The sequence below is a fragment of the Monopterus albus genome, unplaced genomic scaffold (assembly GCF_001952655.1).
Source record: "Monopterus albus unplaced genomic scaffold, M_albus_1.0 scaffold19.1, whole genome shotgun sequence".
NCBI classification, from domain to species: domain Eukaryota; kingdom Metazoa; phylum Chordata; class Actinopteri; order Synbranchiformes; family Synbranchidae; genus Monopterus; species Monopterus albus.
Genome location: NW_018127899.1, coordinates 1,766,559 through 1,788,909, shown reverse-complemented (window position 1 = coordinate 1,788,909; position 22,351 = coordinate 1,766,559). Strand labels below are relative to the sequence as shown.

The 22,351-nt window shown below is 41.6% G+C and overlaps 1 protein-coding gene across 1 annotated transcript in view; it reads left to right on the top strand.

The window, feature by feature from the left end:
* Nucleotides 1–21,427, top strand: part of poc1b (POC1 centriolar protein B) — a 31,239-nt gene extending 9,812 nt beyond the window's left edge. The window contains exons 11-12 of the mRNA XM_020593541.1: nucleotides 19,868–20,173; nucleotides 20,757–21,427. Of these exons, the coding sequence (XP_020449197.1) occupies nucleotides 19,868–20,173; nucleotides 20,757–20,915 (465 nt within the window). The 3' untranslated portion in view covers nucleotides 20,916–21,427. The remainder of the gene's footprint in view (nucleotides 1–19,867; nucleotides 20,174–20,756) is intronic.
* Nucleotides 21,428–22,351: the final 924 nt, after the last annotated feature.

Below are 22,351 nucleotides of genomic sequence, written 5' to 3'. Positions count from 1 at the left end.
AGCCTGAAATGTGGCAAAAGGTCGCAAAGTTCAAGGGGGCCGAATACTTTCGCAAGGCACTGTATAGATGGATCTACAGACAGGTTTCAAAGTCTGGAGGGCAGCCTTTCCAGAAGAGTAGATTGCTTTTAAAGCAACAAATTGCCTCTGAGTGTGTGTGCTTCGTTTGTAGTTTCCCTTTGTACTGTTTGGATGAGTGTATAATCTTGATAATATGTGCATGTAGTAAATTTACTGTGCACTCATTTTTAATTACTCAGGTGCATCCATCAACTTGAAATATGTAAGGCAGTGCAGGTTTGTTCCAGTTGCACAGTGTGCATGTGTCTACGTTTACACAGATGGCTCGCCCCCACCCTTTTTTGCAGGGGGAAGCACAGGATATTGGATGACCCAGAAGGCTTAGATACCAGATTTAAGTGCTGCAGAGGAGAGCACGAGTGACGAGACACAACGGAAACAAGCTAAAGATAGTAATAGCTCCGGAGGGCAGGAGAGTTTACTTTCCAGCAGGACGCAGGCTCCCAGAGGCTGCATAAGCCCCCACCCCCCACCACCACACACATACACTCCATTACAGTGGAGCACATTCTTTCATATTTAATTCCCTCATTCACTGTCAGAATCACGATGGCTCTTACTCTCATACCGTAGTGCACATGCTGCTCTGCAGACCAGTTTGATATCCATGCAGACGTACAGACCACATTAAATGAAATGACTTCATGTGGTGCGAGTGGCTCTGTTGTCGTGCCCGACACACTGAGAACATTATACGTTGCACGCCAGTGCAGTTTTTAGCCTCTTAGGTTATTGTTTTAGACCTGGTTGGTGCAGGTCTTGATACAAAACAAAGACAGCATGTGTAGCTTGAGTAATGCACCCAGAGCTGATCAGATACCTAAACTGTGCACAGTGATTTCATTATAAGACAAGAATTTCCATCTCTGGTAAGTTATCATTCTGATGTTTCTTGGCAAATAGCTGACAGAGGTAAACAATAAATATATCTAACAAGAGAATCTACCTCCAAATCGCACTCAGTTTGTTGCCAGAGTACATTGCTTTGTGTTGTGGCAAAAAAAAACAAAAAAAAAAACATGTTGCCCCATCTTATTGACCCAACGTGTCCCGTTACACCTGGCTTCCTAGAACAGAGGGCTGCTGAAAGCACTTAAGGCAGCTTTAGGTATGTGATGGGACCATGTGTAACTATTACAGGACGCCTCTTGACTATTCAGTAACCCTAGTGACAGCTGAGTCATAGCAGATCAGTGTTTAACTGAAAGACTCCCGGCAGTGGCTCCAGTCCGTTTGGCGCTGGCATACAAGTGTCCAAAAACCCGATCTTCCTCATCAACAATACAAAATGAGGGCACACCTTATCACTAATACAGGAGGATTCTCTCTTTGGATTCCTGTCTCTTCTTTCCCCCGCTCACCCCTCTCACCCTTCTTATCTCTCCTCTTGTTACCCTTGACTCTTTTTGCCGGTGTTATGCAGCGTTCATTGATAGAAAGGAGGTGGTCACTTGAGGGCCACACACTTTGTATTGGTTTGATTGGTTTGTGTTTGTTTACTTCCATTTGGTTTTCTCTAAGGGCTTCCCTTATTGCATGCCTCCTCCACCACCTCTACTGGGAATGTGCCTGCAGTCGGTCTGTGCAGGAGACTTAAAAATAGACAGGCAGGTATATTACAGGGACACCTGAAAGGCAGCTGATAATATGTTGTATTTTCTTCTTGCTCGTCGTTATCCCTGCATGGAGAAATCAGGGAGGAAGTAGAACTTTGATGAGATAAAGAGGAGCAGAAAAGAGCTTTGTTGGTGTCATCTTGTCTGAAGATTCCTTTCAAGGAGAGCGAGAAAGAAGACAACCACTCTGTGACAAAAAGAAAATATCTTGTGTCAGGTTTTGTAAATTCATTAAGAAGAGCAACATTAAACTAAAAGACGTTTGGCAGTTTTACTGTTCTGACCATTTGGCAACACACATCATTTTCTCCACAGTTCCCCAAATTACGCCTGCTGTATCGGTACCTGCTTTCCGCAGTGTTTTATCCTAGTATACGTCCGAGTTCAATCCAGTTTTATTTGTATACCACCAAATCACAACAAAAGTCATCTCAGGACACTTTACAAAGTAAGGTCTAGACATTACCATTATTATTATAATTATAATTATTATTATTATAGAGGACACACCCAACAAACCCCCCTTGAGCAGCACTTGGCGACAGCAGGGAGGAAAAACTCCCTTTAAAGGAAGAAACCTCCGACAAGACATTTATGTTTTTCACAGTATGCAGATTTGAACATTACAGTTGCAGTTCCAGTAGGTGCTCTACTTTTGGAATTATGTTTATTTGGATAGTTATGCTAAGATTAACCGAATCAGTAACTATTTTAAAGGAGAACACATTAAGGCCGGATAATTGCATTCACTGCACTATGTTTGTCTGTCTGCCTATCTGTCTTACATCTGCAGCTAAACTGGTGTGAAGAAGCCACTGGTGTGTGTGTGTGTGTGTGTGTGGAAATAACAAGCTACCTTAGTATCTGGCCGTGTTGCTTGCTGATGCTATTTTCTCCGAGTGGAGGCAGAGAGGATGTGGCCCGATGAACTGCGTAGGCAGATCAGACGCCTCACAGCTCTGCTGCCAGCCGGGCATATTTCTGTTTAGCTCGTCTCGGCTTGCAGAAAAACAAATTATTGATTTTTCTAAACATTGTTTTGTGTTTTCTTTGTTCCTCCCTCTGAGAAGCATCTACCTGCAGACCTTGAGTGATCAGGGTGAAGGTTAGCTAAGACAGGAATATGGACTCACAGTGCGTTTAGGAATGGATTTGTTTAATGCCATTTTTGGCTGTGTGGTGGGTTGTTTTCAACAGGTAGCAGCATTGGCTCAAGATGTTTGTACAGTAGTTCTTCTACACTATACTGCCTGGACTAATCATGAACCCCATGGTCAAGAATGAGGTGTTTGCTTATTTTAGTTTTTGTGTGTTTTGCGAGTATTTGTACATTTGTCTTCTTTGCAGATACTGTATGTCTGTGTGCGTCACTGTATGTGTGAGTCCCCCTACATGCGATTGTGGAAGAAACTGGGAAACCGATAGGAAACAAATTAATTTCCTGGGAGTTGAGAAAGCAGCAGGGTCCCGGTTTTTCTCCTGAGGTGCAGCTGTAACTCAACACTGCCTCGGTCCAAGGTTAAACCACACCTGCCCTTGGTGCTGCCCCCCCTCCTCTCAAGCTCAAAGTCCACCTGTTAGGAAGTCATTCATCTCTCTGTTCCCCAGAGTGGGATAACTGGATCTCCCATTTGTGGCCACAGCTGCACTGATGGATGGCTTTAATTGGCTTTTATTGTTTGATGTATCTCCTCTTGTCCTCTTTTCTCACCATGCACGTATTTCTGTTTTTTGCATCCGTCTTATTTTGCATGTAGTGTGTTTTAGTGGCATGATTTTATTTTTAGATTAGGGATGCAAATTTTAGGTTATTTCATTAATTGATACCAATTTATAGTTGGCTTATTGTTGACAGCAATGAAATACACTGGTCTTTTTCCATAATTAAACTGTTATTTAGAAATAAAGAATACAATAAATTAACAAGTTACTCGAATCATAAATTGAACAAAACAAAATTTAATAAATTTCGTAGTATTTCTATTCCCACCTGTTATAGCATCCACATTAAACATAGCAAACATTGCTGCACAACCTCCAGGCTTCACTGGAGATCATTTATATCACTGGCACCAGTAAAATGCATCTATACTCTAAGCAGGGCAATCAATAGATACCTGGCTATTCATTGACATCTCTATAAGATACTTTGCTGATACATTTTTGATGTTTTGAGAAGGTCTTGTCTTAGCCAGATACAGACTTAGCCAAGAAATGCAATTTTTATGCCAAAAGTTTATCGTCTCTGTACAAAACAATTTTTATTATGTTAGATTCAAAGTACTAAAGCTTTTTGTTGCGTTGTTGTTTTTTGTTTGATGATGTGTCGAGGTTCAAATGTAAGATTCTTATTTAAAGACGCTTAAGGGTTTTGTGGTGACTGTAAACCTGGTATGTGTGGGAACATGGGAAAGGTTAGGTCACCAGCATAGTCTGAGAGGGAGATCAGCGTTAGCCTGGAGCTCACATTGTCTTACAAAGGAACAATTAGCAATAATCAGTGGGGTTATTCTGAATGGCAAATGAGTTTCCCACAGGTGCTTTGCAGTATTAGCTTTGGTATTAGCTTAAGTGCTAAAGCTGATTAGCAGGAGTTTGTGTGTCAGTGCAGCTCAGTCCAATCTCTCGTGAGCATACCCCTCTCTGTTGGCAGTTTCCTGTGAGAACATCCATAGTTAACTTGCTAATCGCAAATTAATCATACTTTTTAAAATCTGTTCTAAACAGTGGTGGAAAGAACATTTACTCAAATACTGTACTAAGTATAATTTTGAGATATCTGTACTTTACTTGAGTGTACTATACACTACTTCATACTTTGGCTGCATTTTAGAGGCAAATATGGTACTTTTTACTCCACTACATTTAGTTACTTTAGCTGCTAGTTACTTTTCATAACCAGATTATGGTTGTGAAAAGTAACAGCCCTAATATAGACACTAGACTAAAAAATGTAGCTTCTTTTTGGCACATGACCTCAGTTCCTTCTCAGGAATTTTTTGCATCCTGTCACTCTTTCTTCCGCCCATGTTTATTATTCTTGGCCCTGACACAGTTGGTTAAGTGTGAACTCTGTCTACTTGTGTAGCCTTATGTAACTTCCATTCAGGAGAACAGTACACCTTGTGAATGGTAGTGTTACAGCTGGCTGCTTGTTGCTACATTAATATTCGACAGTTCACGCATGAATGTGATGTTGCTGGGAAACAATCTTCTACATTAATGGAAGATACATTGTCAGTTTTCAGACATTGCAGAATGAATGCACTTTTGTTTTGTGCTATTTGAGTGGTACTTAATTCACCAGAAATACTGTAGAAGAGCCTCCTTGCTATTGTTGGCTGTTGAGAGCCATATTTAAATTGATTACAGTAAAAAAAATTTTTTAACACATTTTGGTTTGTTTCCTTAAAAACATTCACATCACACTCCAGAAACTGTACCAGGAGGACTAACAAGTTTTTTTTCAAAGTGTAATAATTGAAACTGTGATTTCTGACACTAGCAAACTAAGAAAGCATCTCAGATTACATAATCATTTGCATCATCATTGCAGCAATAACATAAAACTAAAGATCAACACTGGGTAACAGTGCTTCTTGACCATCAAATTAATTTTTATTTCACATGATGAACCTGATTTATGAGGAAACTGAGAGAGGATGCAGTTTTAAGAGCCCATCATGTATAAATGTCCTCCCTCTGACCCACTACAGCTCTCTGTGAATAGGCCCGCATGCAACCTTTGTGCCACAAGTTCCCTTGTGACCAGCTATATTTGAACACTTAAGTGAGCCTAGTTAAAGGAAGTCAGCCGTTTCTTTCCCTCTCTACAGTTAGTTATTCTTAGAAAGTCCCTTTGCTGCTCTGATGAATCAGTTGCACCACTTCAAGAGCCTTGGTCTGAATTGACAGCCACGGTCCTTTTTAAGAAACACATCCAATAATCTTGTGACACACAACAAGACCTGTGTTTGGAATGGCTCCTCTCAGGGAGACGAGAAGTCTGGTCAGCAAGTGACACAGTGATGCTCCTGCACTTAACAGGGATCAATTAGATTAGATGTCAGAGATGTAGTGTCTTTAAAGTTTTCTTTTGAATTTAAATGGTTTTGTTAGGGTGATTTTTATTTTTCCTCACAGTTTCATATAGTATGTTCTTATCAAAGTGGTCAAAGTGTTGTTTACTTCAGCAGGTTGCCTGTGAGGAGCAGCATCTGATAGGACATTTAGCTCCTGTACCATTAAGAGTTTAGCAAATGGTGACAGTAAAATGCACTGCTGCCAGTGCAGTGGTTTTGACAGCACCTCTCCACATTAAGACCTGGTTTGGAGCAGATTTCTAAAACACAAATATTTGAAAAAAGATACCTATTATAGCTTTAAGGAGTGTTCAGGCTGAACAAAAGCAAACTTGAACGGATGGTGCAATTGTAGAATATGAGTTGTAGACGTCTGTGCACTGCAACTGTACATGCAATTTGTTAAACTGTCAGCAACAAAAACGTGGGCTTATTGCGAAACTGTGTGACGCCTCTCCTCCGCCTGTCTCTCTTCCCTGTTCTTCTTTTCACTGTCTTGCACACACATCATCCAGCATTCAAATTTGTGTGACTGAATGAAGGTGAAAATTCACTTTGCATTGACTCTAGATGCACCTTATGAGAGCTTAGGTTGGGACTGTAAAGTGTACTGTGACACTGCATGTGATACCGGAGCCATACACAAGAGAACTTTAATTGTAGGTCTTTTATCCAAAATTTGCACCCAGAGTGAAACTACCCCTCTCTGTCTCTACTGGCTGCAGTATGAAGCAGACTGCTCCATTGATGATAGGCCACATTTCCTGTGTTCATACAACTCACTGTTAAATACAATAGCCTCTGTGTTTTGAAGCATCCAGGAGGAAACACTTGACAATCTGTTGATCCACCTGTTTCAGAACAGAGTGGGCTTGAAGGTTTGGCTTGTTTGTCTTGAATCCCAGGCCCTTTTGGTGGTGATAGATTAAAAATGAGAAGGGCTCTACTGTCTGAAATGTTTTCCTTGACTTTAAATGTTTCCTCTGGTTCTCAAACGTTTGCCCGTTGAGTCTTCTCCCTCCTCTGGAAAGTCTTCTTTAAAGCTCTAGTATGCATTCCTCTCTCCTTAAGATAACAGCTGAATACAATATATCATAGATTCCTTCCCAAACACACAGTGTCCTAAACACAGCTGAAATAGTTTTTTTTTATTATTATTATTTGTCAGGCTGGGTTCCCTTTAGTTTCTTGAGTGACTTGTAGAACCAAGGTGATTCTTTAGCATGTAAGGTCATGCATTAACATCCCTACACCCCTGGGTAGTTTGTGGTCGAGTGGGCCAAACTAGCAAAACACACCAGCCTCAGTCTCTTCTTTAACATATGTTTTGTTGGCCTGATGTCTGTGCAGGGCTGATGAGGAGAATGCATGTGATGGATTGTTCTCTAGCAGTAAAAGTCATTCATTCAGGGTTCAGTCATTTAACCCTAACCCAAAAATTTACATCCACTGTGAAAAGACCTTAAATCAAAGCTACTTCAGAAATAAAGGACTAGGCTAACCAGGATAACTTGATCCTGTTGTGGTCCTGCAGTGTCATTTGTGTGATAAGTTATCAGGACCATATTTACAGGCAAAAAATTTGCACAAAATCAGGCAGAACCTGGACACCCTTCTGTTCTGGTCATGAATGCTGATGTAGATAAGAATCTGATGTAAAATCCCTTGTGCTTTTTATACACAATGCCCGCATTATAAAAATGACTGATGTTTGAGGAGGTGGGTGAGTGCCAGAATATCACTGGGTTTACCCAGTTAGCACCTTCTCTGCCAGCTAATACCACCAGATTTCCAGAAATTTGAAAAGTAGGTTCTCCTTCTTCTCACAAGCACCCGCCTCCACCACCCATCTGAAGCACTGCTTGACAGTGAACTCATCTAACAGTCATCTACACAACCCTGGCACTGCCTCTGCTTTTGAATGACTAACTCATAGCTCATTTCATGGGACGTTCTGGGTGATACTGTTTCTCTGCATAGAGAAATGGCTCGAACATGTCTTGTTCCACTTGAATTGAGCTTTGGGCATGACAATACATTTGTAATCCCTTTGTTTTGCCGCTGTTACTTGCCACCACTCTGCATGATCATTATATTGAGCATCTACACAAAACAATGGCTAATTCTGATTTTAACAGGAGAATCACACAGGCACATATAGGCCTACACATGGAAATGTATAGACGGAAAAAGTTGTTTGTTCCTGATTGAGAGCTGAGAGTCAGCTCGGTGCTATAGGGCCCGTGATGACAGACCACAAAGCCCACCTGTGGCTGCAGGGGCCTGGGGCAGCTCTCACTGCTCCCTCCTGCCTGTTGTGTGAAGGGCAGACACACAGCATGACCTCTAACCCCCCACTTTTCCAAGTGCCAATCAAGCAGCCCAACAAACACCCCTCTCACCCCTCCCCACTTTCAGTGCTCCCTTCCTGTGATGCAGTTCAGGGGCGGCCATGCTCCTTCTACTTTGACGGCCTCTCTAACCAGTCAGCTGGCCTTGTATGCCATTCATTTAGCCACCTGTTATCAAGTGTTTTCCACAGGTTGGCGTTTTGAGTTGTTTCTGGATTATTTCAGTTAGTAAACCTAATATGTCATTTTGATTTGAATTATTCATTCAAGCATGTAAAAGTTGCTATGTCAACACATGTAATTTCACACATATCCAACAATAATAATCCAATATCAATTTACTTATACCTAGTACATGCTTGAGCGGAGTAGGAAGAAGTCAGACTTATCCAGTCCTACCCCATGACATCATTTTACAACTTTTAAATCCTAAGCAATATCTCTATATAAATAATTATCCTCTACACCACACAAGTAATATACTACAGAATTATTACAGATTAACATTCTTACATAATTACATTCTTAGATAATTCTCTTCTACACCACACAAGTAATATACTAAAGAATTATTACAAAGTGTTAACATTCATACACCACACCCACAATGTTCCATGTTTTACACCACTTATGGAAATACAAAATCTTTTTTTGGTTGTACGTATAGCATGAATTTTTAAATTTAACTGACCCCTTAAATTGTATCCCCCTTCCCTTTCATTAAATAAGTTTTGAATTCCACCAGGTAATAAATTGTTCCTGGCTTTATACATAAACACAGCAGTCTTATATCCAAAAATTTTAACAATTTAGAGGATTTTAAATCTCGATATATGAAGATGGCTTCCAGGTCATTTCCACTGCAGCATAAACTATTACACTCTCATCTAATGCTGCTTCAGCATTAGTGAAGTGGAACAGATGTATTGCTAACAGCACTAATTAAATCAGGATACCTCCTCATCATAGCAAAGTGCTTGTGTGGGCAAAGTGGCAAACCTAATTTGTCAAAATTATTGTAGCACATCACTCACTCCTGCCCAGTGCTTTGTCACCTGCAGTTGGACAGCAGTGTCATGTGATTAGATATTTTCTCATCACTCTACTACAATTTTAGTGTGCCTTCTAGTTAGATTTCTTGCTTTACGACCAAGACTTCCAAATTCCGGAAGTCTTGGTCGCTTCCACTGTGACAATCAGAGACATACCTGGGCCTGAAATTCCTAAAACTGAGCACAGGTTCAATTGCTAAAGCAAGCTCATGTTACAAAGTAATATTTGTCATCTTGGTTTAAATGGATGATGAGAGGATAGAGTTGATTCGTGGATGGTACTGGTATATCCCAGTTATATCAGCTCCTCTCGTCGCCATCAAAAGCAGCAGTCTTTTAATGGGTTGGGAGGAGAATGGCTTCTCTCGAGAATGCAGTTGTTGTCAAAGAACCCAAGTACAAAGACACCTCAACCAAAAGTTTAGTGGTTCCAGGATATTTTTAGATGTAGTGATGACAAGTAAAGCTGACTCAGAGCTCTGATTCTCTGCTCTGTAGTGTGTGTGTGTGTGTGTGTGTGTGTGTGTGTGTGTGTGAGTGCCCCTCCCTCTCCATCTCACACAAACAAGGTTGAGCATTGCAGACAAACACTTGATATGTACAATGGAATCCAACAGTAAACAAACATGCAAAAATGAAACGTCTTCACTCTCCCTGCAAAGCAGCTGCTCCCGTTCATCTACTAAATCCATGCTCGTTATGGTGATAGTAGTGAAACCTCGGGAAAACACTGTGATTTATTTCTATTACATGTCAAGCTTGTTCATGCTAAAGAAACGTCCAACCTCCATCTTTGCAGGGAGGCTGTTACTTTGGTATGACCACCGATGATGACACCGGTGAGTGCTTGGGAGTGCGAATGGCCAAATAGTGTGAAAGCACCTTGAGCTGATATAACTGGGAAGTATAAGACCATTTACCATGTAGAGCTATGCTAATGCACCTGCCTCACTTTCACCTCCTGTGTTTTAGCAGGTTCATCATTCACTGTATCCGCTCGTGGCATTTAAGAATTACATTTGCTTGTTTTTGTATGTTCATGGTCACTCGTTGGGCACAATTCTTATGTATTTTCCAGATTTCAATAATTGCAGCACTTACACTTGAGGAAGATCAATGAACACTTGAAATTTCTTCTGTTGCATCATGCCTCCTAGGGCCTTATTTCATTGCCATGGATTATGATTTTATTCAGCTCGAGTATGTATGGGTTGGAATGTCCGTTAAAATGTGGGTAAATCTTACTAAAGCACTTCAAAATGGGCTAATCCCATGCAAAGCCACAATGACTCTCATTCACTTCCTCACTGTGAAAGGATTTGCCTCCACTTGAGACTTTGGTGGGAACGAGACTGAAGAAAAACCTCTGGTTTGAATGAATGCTATACTAAAGCTGTAGGCACAAATCAACACCGTTAATGCTTAGATTGGTTGAATACTAGGTGGTTTTCCAGTGTTTGTTTAACTTTTCTGCCTCACATAACACTGGAATATCTTGGGTTTTTTTCGTACCACTTACACATTTGTTTTCTTATTTTATGAACATAACTTTCAAAAGGCAGCGCTCACTTTAAAGATCAAGACACTCACCACACAATCTGAGGTAACAAGTTATGGAAACGGAGAGACGTTTACCATGGAACTCAAAGCTGCAAGTTCAATGTAATGAATCACAGCAAACAGGAATTTTGCAACTTTTTGAGTATTGTTTCAGTTTGTTGCTATGACAGTAACCAAACAACAGACACCGATTACAAAGCCTGTCTTCTCCTTTTTGTGTCTGTGTTGTTCAGTCAAACGCGTCATAGTGGGACGATTAGAAAATGGGTACTGCAGGCATACTCCGAGGAACACAGGGAATCAGATAACCAAAAGAGCCAGTGCCATTTGGCACGTAACGGAGAGAAAAGTGGAAGTATAAAGAGGAAGTATAGTAGAAGAGATGGGGAGAAACAAAATGAGGGAGCAATGGAACAAGAGGAACCAGAGCTGATGACTGACTCATAGGATGTACAAGAGCCAAAGAAAGAAAGGAACTGAAAGTTACAGGAAAAAAGAAAATGTTCCTTGGTGTCTGGGTTGATGATTTAAATAGTTGGTTTTCATTTAATTTTGTTAATTGTGCGTGCCTTAAGTCATCCTGTTACCTCATGTTTTGCACTGTGTAAGGCTGTTAGTTCATGGTTTGGTAGAAAGGTCACTCTTAAATCTTATCCATATGTGCAACATTGATTATATCCATCTACTAACACATGAACTTGGAGAGTCATGTTTCAGTTTAAAGTCCCCGTGGTAGCGAACATCCTGCACTGTTTATTTATGGGGTACTGCTCTTCTTCTGACCCTGACCTCTGACCTCTCTGGGGAGCAGTTACAAAAATAAGAGGATTTCCCCTTTCAAAACCACTTTGTAGCTATGAAATAATACAACAGTAAGGAAGAGCTAAAGAGAATGAGAAACGATTTCTTTATTACTTAATGACTGGATTGCATAAAATTATTTTAGCTGCTGTTGAATCGCCTGAGTTTAGTTGCTGTGGCTCCTGGAGCTGTTTTTCACTGATAGCAGTGCAAAGTAAAACCTTACAATGGCAGATGAAACATTTTCACACTTGTATTCCACATATGCAATAAGATATGCAGTACCATTAAAACTGTAGATTAGGTTTTGTTTTCATGTGGCCATTCAGATTTTATTTTTATATTACAAACACTATGAACTTGTTACTTCATGTCATTCAGGTACACAACATTCAGCATGTACTTGTCACCTGCAGTGTGTTTGTCTATAACATTTAAGTGAAGACAAGATGTGACAAAAATTGCTCCAGCATCACAAGTGGCTGAAAGTTCCACATGGTAAACAAGTAAGTGTTTCTCATCTGGCATGTGTACAAATGTGTTGGTGTACTGTTTGTGTTTGTCTGTGTTACAGCCTGCATTACTGTTTTTTATTGGAGCTGCAGGAAGTTAACATCTGTGTCACATGATGATGACTCATCTCTGGCATGATGTTAATATATAATCGGCTGGACTGTCCTCTTGAAACTAGGCACAGGAACACCGGATCACAGGCAGACACATTTTGATGAAGGCAAGAAGGGCTGGACTAATTACATTTACACCAGAGTGACACTGAGATCTGATTACAGATCCACTAGGCCACCTGCACATACGTATGGCCTGTCAGTTCTGATCTGATTTCAGTTGCAGTCTGTGCTGTGTAGTTACAATTGTTAGCTTTTGACTCCCATTAGTTTACCATTTAAGCATTATGTTACCATAGGGCTGCATCTGACCGCCACCAGTGAAATACACTTTCATAAATGCATGCTCTTTATTTTGACATTTGCATCTGATACTCTCAAACAAACCTTTAGAAAGTCCCTTTATGCAAACTAATCAAGGGTTATTAGTCAGGTTATTATGAATACTAGTCTGTTGTTTTTGAGCCAGACAACTGGTGATAATGAGGTCAGGTATGGATTGGGCAGCATATTTCTGAACCTGACCCAAACCCTCAGGTACCAACAGGTCCTGTCTGGTTCAGTTTGGGTATTCGCCCTCTATAATGATGGCTTTTCATCAGGAAGTGGTCCGGATCTCAACTTGTCCTCCAGTGTAACTCATCCCTCTTTAAGGGGAGGGCGTCCTCAGACCAGAGGGTGGAATAGCTGTTGCTGTCTGGTGGTCCCAAAATGATCCACTTCGTGGGCAACAAAGCCTGTTTCCACACCAACGCTGTCAGTGCTTGACCATATTTAATGAATACTGGGTGACCCTTTTCAGAGGAGGCTTTCATCCTGAGCGCTCTATTGTTAACACTGCATCCATTTTTTGAGTGGGACCTTGTGACCCTGTCAATGTAACTGCCTGTGTTCTACCCATTAAGCTACAGGGGAATGGAAACATAAGCATCTTTCTCCCCTTTCTAAAATGGCTGAAACATTAAATGAATGGCAGCAGGTTTGCAATGTAATATTTATCATTTGTATTATTATATTTTGGCCTCAGAAGCATTCTTGTTTAAAGTGGCTGAACTGCTATGTGGGGAAAAGACCATTGTTTTTGAAAGTACTATATATTCGTTAACATGTCCAACAAGAACCTCGTGACCTCCATGTTCACCTGAACCTTTATGCATGAGATTTGTGTTACTGGATTAGAAGCGCAATCTCAGCTACAGTGCATTTCATCCTCTTCTTTAGGGCCATTCACTGCTGCTTAGTGCTTTCAGGCTTTTCAGTGTTCCTACATCCACACGTTCACCATTTCCTCTACTAAAATTAGGAATATCTTGCTCTTGGTTATGAGCAGTAAGATTGATTGGATGGATGATGTTGCACCTCTCTCTTTCTTTCCATCTCTCTGCCCCTTTTTCTTCGTGAGCCGAGCAGTGCCGGATGATGAGTCCTCTTCATTCCTGGTGGGATTTGGTGACAGATACCCACTCATACATCCAGCAGAAGTGGGTCAGAGGGCTGATTTCATTCTTCACACTAATATACATTGTTCCTCCTCTTTCTTTTTCAAATGCTCTGTTTCTACATCCACCCAGACTGTCTCCCATCTTACTCAGATCACTTTATTCTATATCTCTCACTTTGTTGGCCCGTCATCTTATATCCTGATAGAAAAAAATAGTTGTTAATATCACAGAGGTGCTATCGAGGCTTTTTTATATATATATATATATGTTTTTTTCTTTAACTGGCCAGTAGTTGAGGCATTTACCGTCCCCATTCGTGTGTGTGAGATGCAGTCAGAAAACTGTATTTAATGGCAGTCTGCCGCCAAGCAGGATATTTTCGTCTGAGTGTGTGGGTGGCTGCCGTGCGGATGTCAGAGACAGACAGATAGAGGCGAGAGCAGGAGGGTGAGAGAAAAAAGTGGATGTATCCACTTCCTCAAAGGCGCATTATTCTCCTCTCAGCTTCCTGTTCATCTCTCAGCTCAGGCGTTTAAAAGAAAAATATCAATGTTGCCGCATCTCTCACAAAGATCCTGTTAGATCGGATCTGTGGTTCCAGCTCAATTATAGTTGCATTGTGTCTGTTGTGTGTTCATGTGAGCACGTGCTTGCCTGTTTTCCATGTGTGCCTGTTTTGGTGTGTCACTTGTGTGGGTGTGAACATCCTTAACTGTGTGTGCGTGTGCGCGTGTTTTGCTTGAAGAGTTGCAACGCCGTGGTGCAGGTGCGGATTCAGTACCAGGTTACATGGCAATTAGATGTGAGAGGGATGAATGGAAAATGAATCCTCTGATGTGGTGTCTTGGCAGGACTGACAGAAAACAGGGGCTTCAGATCTCTTGCCACTTCTGCCTTCCTACTGACTTCCTGTTAAAGGTCAAGGGAGGAGGATGTGTGTGTTTCTGCTCCTTACACACAGGAAGCAGGTTACTTTTTGAAGACAGTGAAATCTGATTTGACTGTAGCTTTCTGCAGTCTGTCTGTACGTTGAATATTAATGCTGCTACTATTACTGCTGCTATAAGGTGGACATTCAGACTGAAAACAAACCTTTGTTACAAAACCAGGATTTTCTGATTTTGATTTCTCAGGTTCAGTGTGGATTGAAACATTTGACAGAATGGTATTCTGTCTGCAGTGTGAGCTCTGCATAGAAAACGCTTTCTGTGTGGAGAGGTAAAAGCGTAGCATCTCACGAGGTTTGTGCTTGTGCCTGTATCGGGTTTGGTGTACAAACAGTGCACAGAGGAGCTACAGAAACATGTAGTAGTTATTAATTAATCTGACTGGCCACCCTTTACATGCATCGACACCAGTGCAGCCCCTTGCACTGTTTAAATCCAGCTGCCTTTGGCCTTAACACCAGCTTAGAAAGTCCTGGGGTTCAAGGGGGTTGCCTCTATGTGACTGTGTGTTGAGCAGGGCAGTGGCTGCTGTTAATAATCAAGGAAAGAATTCTGGAGACTGACTCCAGCTGTATGAGTTGTATTTGGGTGTGTGGTGAATAGGAAAGTGAAACCAGGGTGGAGGGTCAGGGCCAGCTAATGCCTACTTTGATTTTTAACAAGGATTTCCTCCCTCCATGCAGCTCGCTTTATTAACAGCATTATATAGCATCCTGTGACCAAGAAACGCTCCCTGTCATCACAGACCCATACCAGTGCTACACCCACCGTCTGTAACAGGAAGGAGTGGAGAGCTTATGTGAGAGATACACACTAGGATTACTGTAATTCACTTCAATGGTTTCATTTTTTTATTGTTTTAATAGTAGGGGTTTCAGAAGATGAGGACATTGATTACTAAAGCTCTGAAGTTCAAATTGTGAGTATGACTTGTTTTGTTTACAAGATCCAGATGTTGCAATAATATTTTATTTTATTTCATATAAACACTCCTACTGACTTCTGTATTATCTTTTATATAAATTGTACAAAAATGATTTATTATTTAGTAAGGGGCCATTCTTTCTTTTTTTCTTTCTTTTTTTTTTATATCATGATAAATATCATGCTGTGAGGTTTTTGGTATCGTTACATCCCCAGCAAAAAGATTATATCATTCATCCTTTTCATTAGAATACATCCATTGTGTCAGTAAATTATTATGTGTCACTTTATAGAATTGGTGTTGAAACGCTCTTGTCTGAAGTGGTGCTTACAATATCTGTTGCATTATGGTCAGTATGTAAACACAGCCAGTGCTTGGCATCACGATGGCAGACAGCTCAGTGTGAGCACTAAGCATCACGAGGCTGAGAGCCCATCTGTGTTCTCTCCAGTGAACAGGATGCTCTGACCGATGTGACAGACACTGCTCACCCTGCTCATTTACACTTGATTTAAATATTTATATGTAAATTTTCACTTAGTGCCAAGAAGTTATTATGTATTTATAGAATACTTAAATGTTTTGAAAATGACAAGCTTGGTTTCAAAAAGATTTACAGCACATAGCTGACCTCTGAATGAGTGAAGCGTACAGAATGAGCTCCAGAAGACCGCTGCTCATCACAAGGAGATTTTCTGTGTTAACTAATAAACAGACTGTTTTGAAGGTGAGTGTGTGGCTTCAGGTAGTGAGGGAGGCACAACATCAGAGAGGCCCTTCAGTTAAGATCAAACAGCTCTTTAATGTGAGGGTCACAGTGTGCAAGGTTTCAAGCACAGCTAATGCTAGTGCTCATGGTAATCAGGTTTTTGATCAGACAGCTGTGATTTGATTTAGAAACGGAAGGAAGGCTAATTTGGACCCCTCTGATTGAAACCATCACAGCCTCTGTGACTTCTCTGCCATGTTAGCAGTGAATAATGTTACGACCCAGAAAAGGGAAGCAGCACAAGTAACCCTGTGTTGGAGGCTAGCAAAGATTGGGGGGTTTGAAAATAACAAAAACAGGCTATAAAAGAGAACAAAAGGTCCAAACAGATCTAAGAAACAGAATTTCAAATATTAACATGGCGGAAACTACAAAACAAGTGTCATAAAACAAGTAAATAGCAACAAGTAATCACTATATGGAAAAAGTACAATGTACACAAGTAATCACGAACATTAACAAGAGACGCAGTACAGCAAAAGAACAGAAAACCAAGGCAAAGTGGTGAGCTGCTCATATTCAATCACAACAGAATGGGAACTAAGCTGTGGTGGTCCAATCAGTAGGGAGGGAGGCAGGCCAAGAAACAGGTGCAAGCAGCTGAGGAACCAATCTCAGATGTGCATCTGGACGGACTGGTTTGGATACTTAGAAAGTGTTAGAAACATGAGAAGGGGGGCAAGGGGCCCGGGCCCCAACATTTGTCAACTTGCCTCACTACACAAAGCATACCCGCTGCATTGAATCAAAAATATAGGGGTTTTTCATTGTTTTCACTCCAGCAGCATCCCCTCATCACCTGGATAGCCTCTTGCCAAACACTGTGCACTAAGCGTCTGTATCTAACAGAAGATAATGATGCTCCATTCAGCACTGCTCCATTCCCAACATCTCATAGAGACAGTGTGGATGTTGCTGCTTCACTTCAGTACTGGGACATTGTCACATCTTCCCACTAGCATGCTAGTTTATGCACTGCTGTGCGCTGCCACCCACTCATCTCCCATCAGACAGAAAACCCCGGCTGGCAACAAGCAGTTCCTGGCCATTCTTGCCACTACTGACAGTGGGTACAGTGAACCAGGACCCCTGATCTTTCTGTAGAGCTTAGTAAAAATGATTTTATCTCAGAACTGACTGTTGTAATTATGAGGTGCCTGTTTTCCACTCACTGAAGTCCCTGGCTTATCCCTAAACCAACAAGATTGTCATGTCTGTAATTTTTCTTGAATAACTTTTGAACTAATAATGATGTCAGCGTTATTCTGAATACCAGCAGAAGGTTTCAAGGTCAAGCAGTCATATTATGAGCATCAGACTATCATGGGGATATTGCTTTTTATGGCATTACGGTGAAACTGAGTTGCCCCTAGTTAATCTCCTGTTTTACTTATTTTTGTTTTAGTGGCACAATGTCCTCTTTTGCTGGAACTAATTGGGCTTTAGTCGGTACATTAGATTATGTGAGCCTGTATTATTCTTACTTCCTTACTCTTTATTTGCCCAGTTTCTGCTGCAGAGATCATTCGTTTTATATAATCTGCTGTTTGTGTGCTTTCATGAATGTACCTATATGTGTGTGCATAGCCTGACACTCATGCCAGCCAGGGTACCCTGTCGTTGAGCGTCTGATTGCACCCAAACTTCCGGACGGGGGGGTTGCAGACGAATGGAGGTCTGGATCTGCTTGAGCACAAATGAGCTGAGCAGATGTTTGCCAGATGTGACAAAGAAGGAAGCGGGTGGAGGGATACAGAGAGAAGAAAATAGAAGATTGAGCAAAGAGACTCACCATCCACACACTGACGACTTTGTTCACCTCCACTCAGGACTTAAGAGCAGCCCCCCTCCTTCTTCTTTTGCACACACACACACACACACACACACACACACACACACACACACACACACACTTACTTCTCCTGCCATCCCTCCTTCCTCTCTGCCTCCCGCCACTCTCTCTTTGAAGTGAGGACATTGCTCAGGAAACGAGCTGGAATCGATTGCTCCATGTATTAGGCCAGGAATGTGTGACACCCTCCTCTTCTTCCTTCCTCCTCCATCCTCCTAACACATCCCTCATTCATTCCCCCCCTTTCTGCTTCTCTTCATGGTCTCCATGCACCACCTGCCCCCTTCCACTTTTTACACAAGAGGCTCCTATTGTTTTGGTTTAAAGCCCAACTTTGCTTCATTTGCTGCAGATTATTAGACTGTAGATTCTGATCACAGCTGTTGAAAGGGTCACTGTTGGACACTGAGCAAAGGAATTTTAAAAGCAATTTTAAAATTGATCAATTAAAGTCCTTTATGAAAACGTCACATGTTCACTGGTTCCAGCCTCTTAAATGTGATCTTTTAAATGCAACATATTTGGGTTTTGGACTGTTGTTTGCATAAAGCAAGCAGTTTGTTCCCCTGGGAAGTCATAATGCGCCTTTTAGAATTTTTCAGACAATTAATTGGCTACACAATTAAACTAAGTTTAAATTATCCAGCAAATTAAGTTAAAGCAGTGACTAGTGCCTAGAAAGTCCCTGCTGTGAATGCCAAACTCCCAAATGTTTGTATAGGTGTTGCTGACCGTGGCACTTCAACACTTTGTGTTTTAGACGGGCTTCTCAGCAGCCACCACTAGAACACTGTGTCTGTACTACAAACCCACTGGGGTGCCTGTGCGAGACTATTTAAATGTGAAGTCATGCTCAGTCATCACTCCCCAGATAAATGATGTACGAGAAGAATGTGTCCTTGGTTAAACTGAACATAATGATCTCTCTTTTTTCCTTTCTTGCCATGGATTTTTCTTGACTGATGAAAAGGGGAAATCATTTTGTCAAGAACACTCTACTGAAGAAAGTCATGGTTAAACAAAAAATGAAGTGCACATAGATTTTTTCAGGTTTGTTCTCTGCCTTGGAGTGCAGATGACCTTGTGAACTTGACTTCAAGTTATTCATTCGGTCACAGAGTCTTACATTCAGTTAGTAATCCAGCAGTGTGAGTCATCCAGCTCCTTCTGTCTGCCAACAGGCTCAAGGCCTGCTCCACTGACAGAACAATGAGACAGGATGTTGGCCAGCCCTGCACAGCATTATGTATCACTATTGCATGTTAGTCAGGCTAATTAATACTCCTCTCTCCCCCTCTTTTATTTATTAACATTTCAAAGCAGGGTGCTGTGTTATTGGTATTATTATTATTATTATTATTATTAACAACTTAAGCATTTTTGAAACTTTGAAGACAAGCTATTTCAAAGGCTTCAGCTGCAGATTTACCGTTGAAGTGACTGAATCTGTTTCTGGTCGTCTCTCGCTCTTTGCTTCCTGTACATTTCTGGCAGGTTGTTGAAGCAGGCTAGACTCTCGGGGTGCTTTTAATGGAGTATTATTTTGAGAGCCCATTTGTTTCAGTGGCATGTCCTCAGTTAAACATCAGTAGTCTCAATGGTGATTTCGATTTTAATGTGGGTTTCTTGTGCGATACATTTGATTGTGTGGCTGATGAGGGTAAAATTTATAGCAGACCTGAGTTCAGCTCTAGCGTCAAAGAAAATACCCACACAAATGTCACAGCTGAAAACCAGTCTTTCTTTCTCTCTTTCATATCCAGCTCTTAACAGGTCAGACACACTCGATGACCACGCAGTCTGCCGCCAACAGTCGACACTCCGATGGTTTGCCGACACGTATTGTCACCACTTCAAGAGCGGGAGAATGGAGAGAGGATGAAAGTGCCAGTAGGACGGGTTCCACTGCTGGCAGCCAGGCTGGGGCAGACAGGGGAGGAAGAGGAAGGCGAGAAGACAAGGAAGAGGAAAGAGGGCAGACGCACCCACTGGAAGTCCCCTCTGGTCATCCGTCGAGTTTGGACACCGTCCTGCGGCACATTGTTCAACAGCTGGATATTCTCACGCAGGTCAGTTATTGATAAAGGTCCAAGCTGTCACCTGAGAAGACTAGTAGGGGTGAAATCCCCTAAAAACATCAGGAAAATGAATATGAAGGTGTGGGCGGTGCGCCGACAGCTTGGATTTGAAAGTTAATATTCCTACAAGTTTGAATGTCCATGTCAGTTTACTCGCACAAATCAAAATGCCCCCTAAGCAATATCCAACAATCAGATTTCACTTTCTCATCGAAAAAGACTATTACCCCTTACAGTTTCATAATCAGAGCTGTGCTGCTCAGCATCAAGGTCACAGTCCTAAAAAAACACTGTGTTTTCTGGCTTTGTTCCGCTCTTACTGTATGTTTTGTTTCCAACTTGTATATACACTGCACTTCCACCACAATAACTGCTAAAACAACAGTTGAGACAAAGTGAGGACCTACAACTAGAGGACACAAATTTTTCAGTGACATGTGGTCCTGAGCAGCAGAGCATGCTGGGACATCTGTACAGGGTTGATGTCAAGGCATCACTCTTTGTTTTCTTCATGTAATTAGTGTATGACTGCTTGACAGTGACTGTGTTATGCCCTCTCACCCCACCTTCTCAGACTGTTTCAGTGCTGGAGGAGCGTCTGACCCTGACTGAGGACAAGCTGAAGGAGTGTCTCCTACACCAGTCCCAGATACTTAAGGAGGTGCGAGCATCCGGAGAGAGCCGGAGGATGGAAAGGGACGGGGTGGAGGGATCACCTGTCCATTTCACTTGAGAATGACCTCACCCTCTCTGACTGCAGCACAAACGCACACTGAGCCAGACTGCCTCCAAGACTGCTGTGCGCGCGTGTGTGAATGTACATATTTGTGTGTGATATAAATGTCCACCACGGTGGTCTTTCTCAGGGGTCAGTGGGCTAGTCACAGTTTGGATGGGCGCCAAAGTGAGTGTTTGTGTGTAACACCAAAATGTTTTCTGTGTCCCTCTGCACCTCCTATCCAGCTGTACAGCCAGCAGACATTCCCTTTGTGAGTGTGTGTGTGTGTGTGTGTGTGTGGGTTAATATGGATATTGGATCCAATCTAGACAGCTGCAGCTATGAAAACAGATGGCGCTCCTCTGTTGTAAGACCCGTGTGTGTTTGTGTGCATAAGAACATTTTTCATTGTAATCTGTTTGCATCTTTCCATAATGCCACGTAAAACCAACTTGTGCTACATATTGCCTCAAATACACTTTGTCATGTAAATATAATTTATATTAATAAATACTCTTTTGCACTAATGTTATTAGTAACGTCTGTAGCTCTGTCGAGACAACAGCTTTTGATAAGAACCAGTGTTAACAGCGTCCACAATCTGAACTCGGGTTGTGTAGATGGTTTGAACATAGTGTAATTACACGCTTAATTCTCCAATTTAAGTCCGCAGCTTGTTTTCATAGGTCTTAGAAATAGTCTTTGTTCTCTGAATTTCACTGAGAAATCATCGCTGACAGACCTTTTGAATTGGTAGATTTTAGCGCTCAGCTTAAAATTCAACCATATGGAAACCCGATGCTGGAAATGTTTAAATAATGTGAAAAGCTGGTAATGATAATAAGTGAAAAGATTAGTATCGGGACAGTTACAGTCCCTGTGCTTCATTACATGATGATTAAAAGCAGAACTACAAATCTTTTGCTTGTTTTGTGGTGAAGCTTGTTGGTATGATACGTGTCACAGTGCCTCTTGTCGCCATCAGTGACTGTGAAGTGTTTTGGCGTGCTGTAACCCAGCATAGAGACTAAGCTGTTTATGATTTGCCAGTGGTGGAGGTGTGGTGAGCGATGCGGCCAGGTCGGGAGGAAGCAGTAAAAAAAGCCACACACAGGGGGAGCTCGGTGCTGGCTGCTGTTTGCTCTCTCACATTCTCTGCTTGCTCTCTGGGTTTACTGCTTTCCTTCTGCCTTCATATTTTCCTCTCTCACAGTATCGTGAAGTGTTTTGTCCTGCTGAGACAGGGGTCTGATCCAGCTCACCCAAAGCAGAACGGAGATTGTTGGAGCTGTGGAAAGCCTGGTGTTTCATGCAGCATTAAAATGACAAAATGCATTACTGTGTGAAGTACAAAAACACAGCTATGTCGTTAAAGACTCTACTTGTGATTCTTACGTGGAGTCTTGTGATGATGATTACTACTGGACAAGAACTAGATCTTATTTCCTACT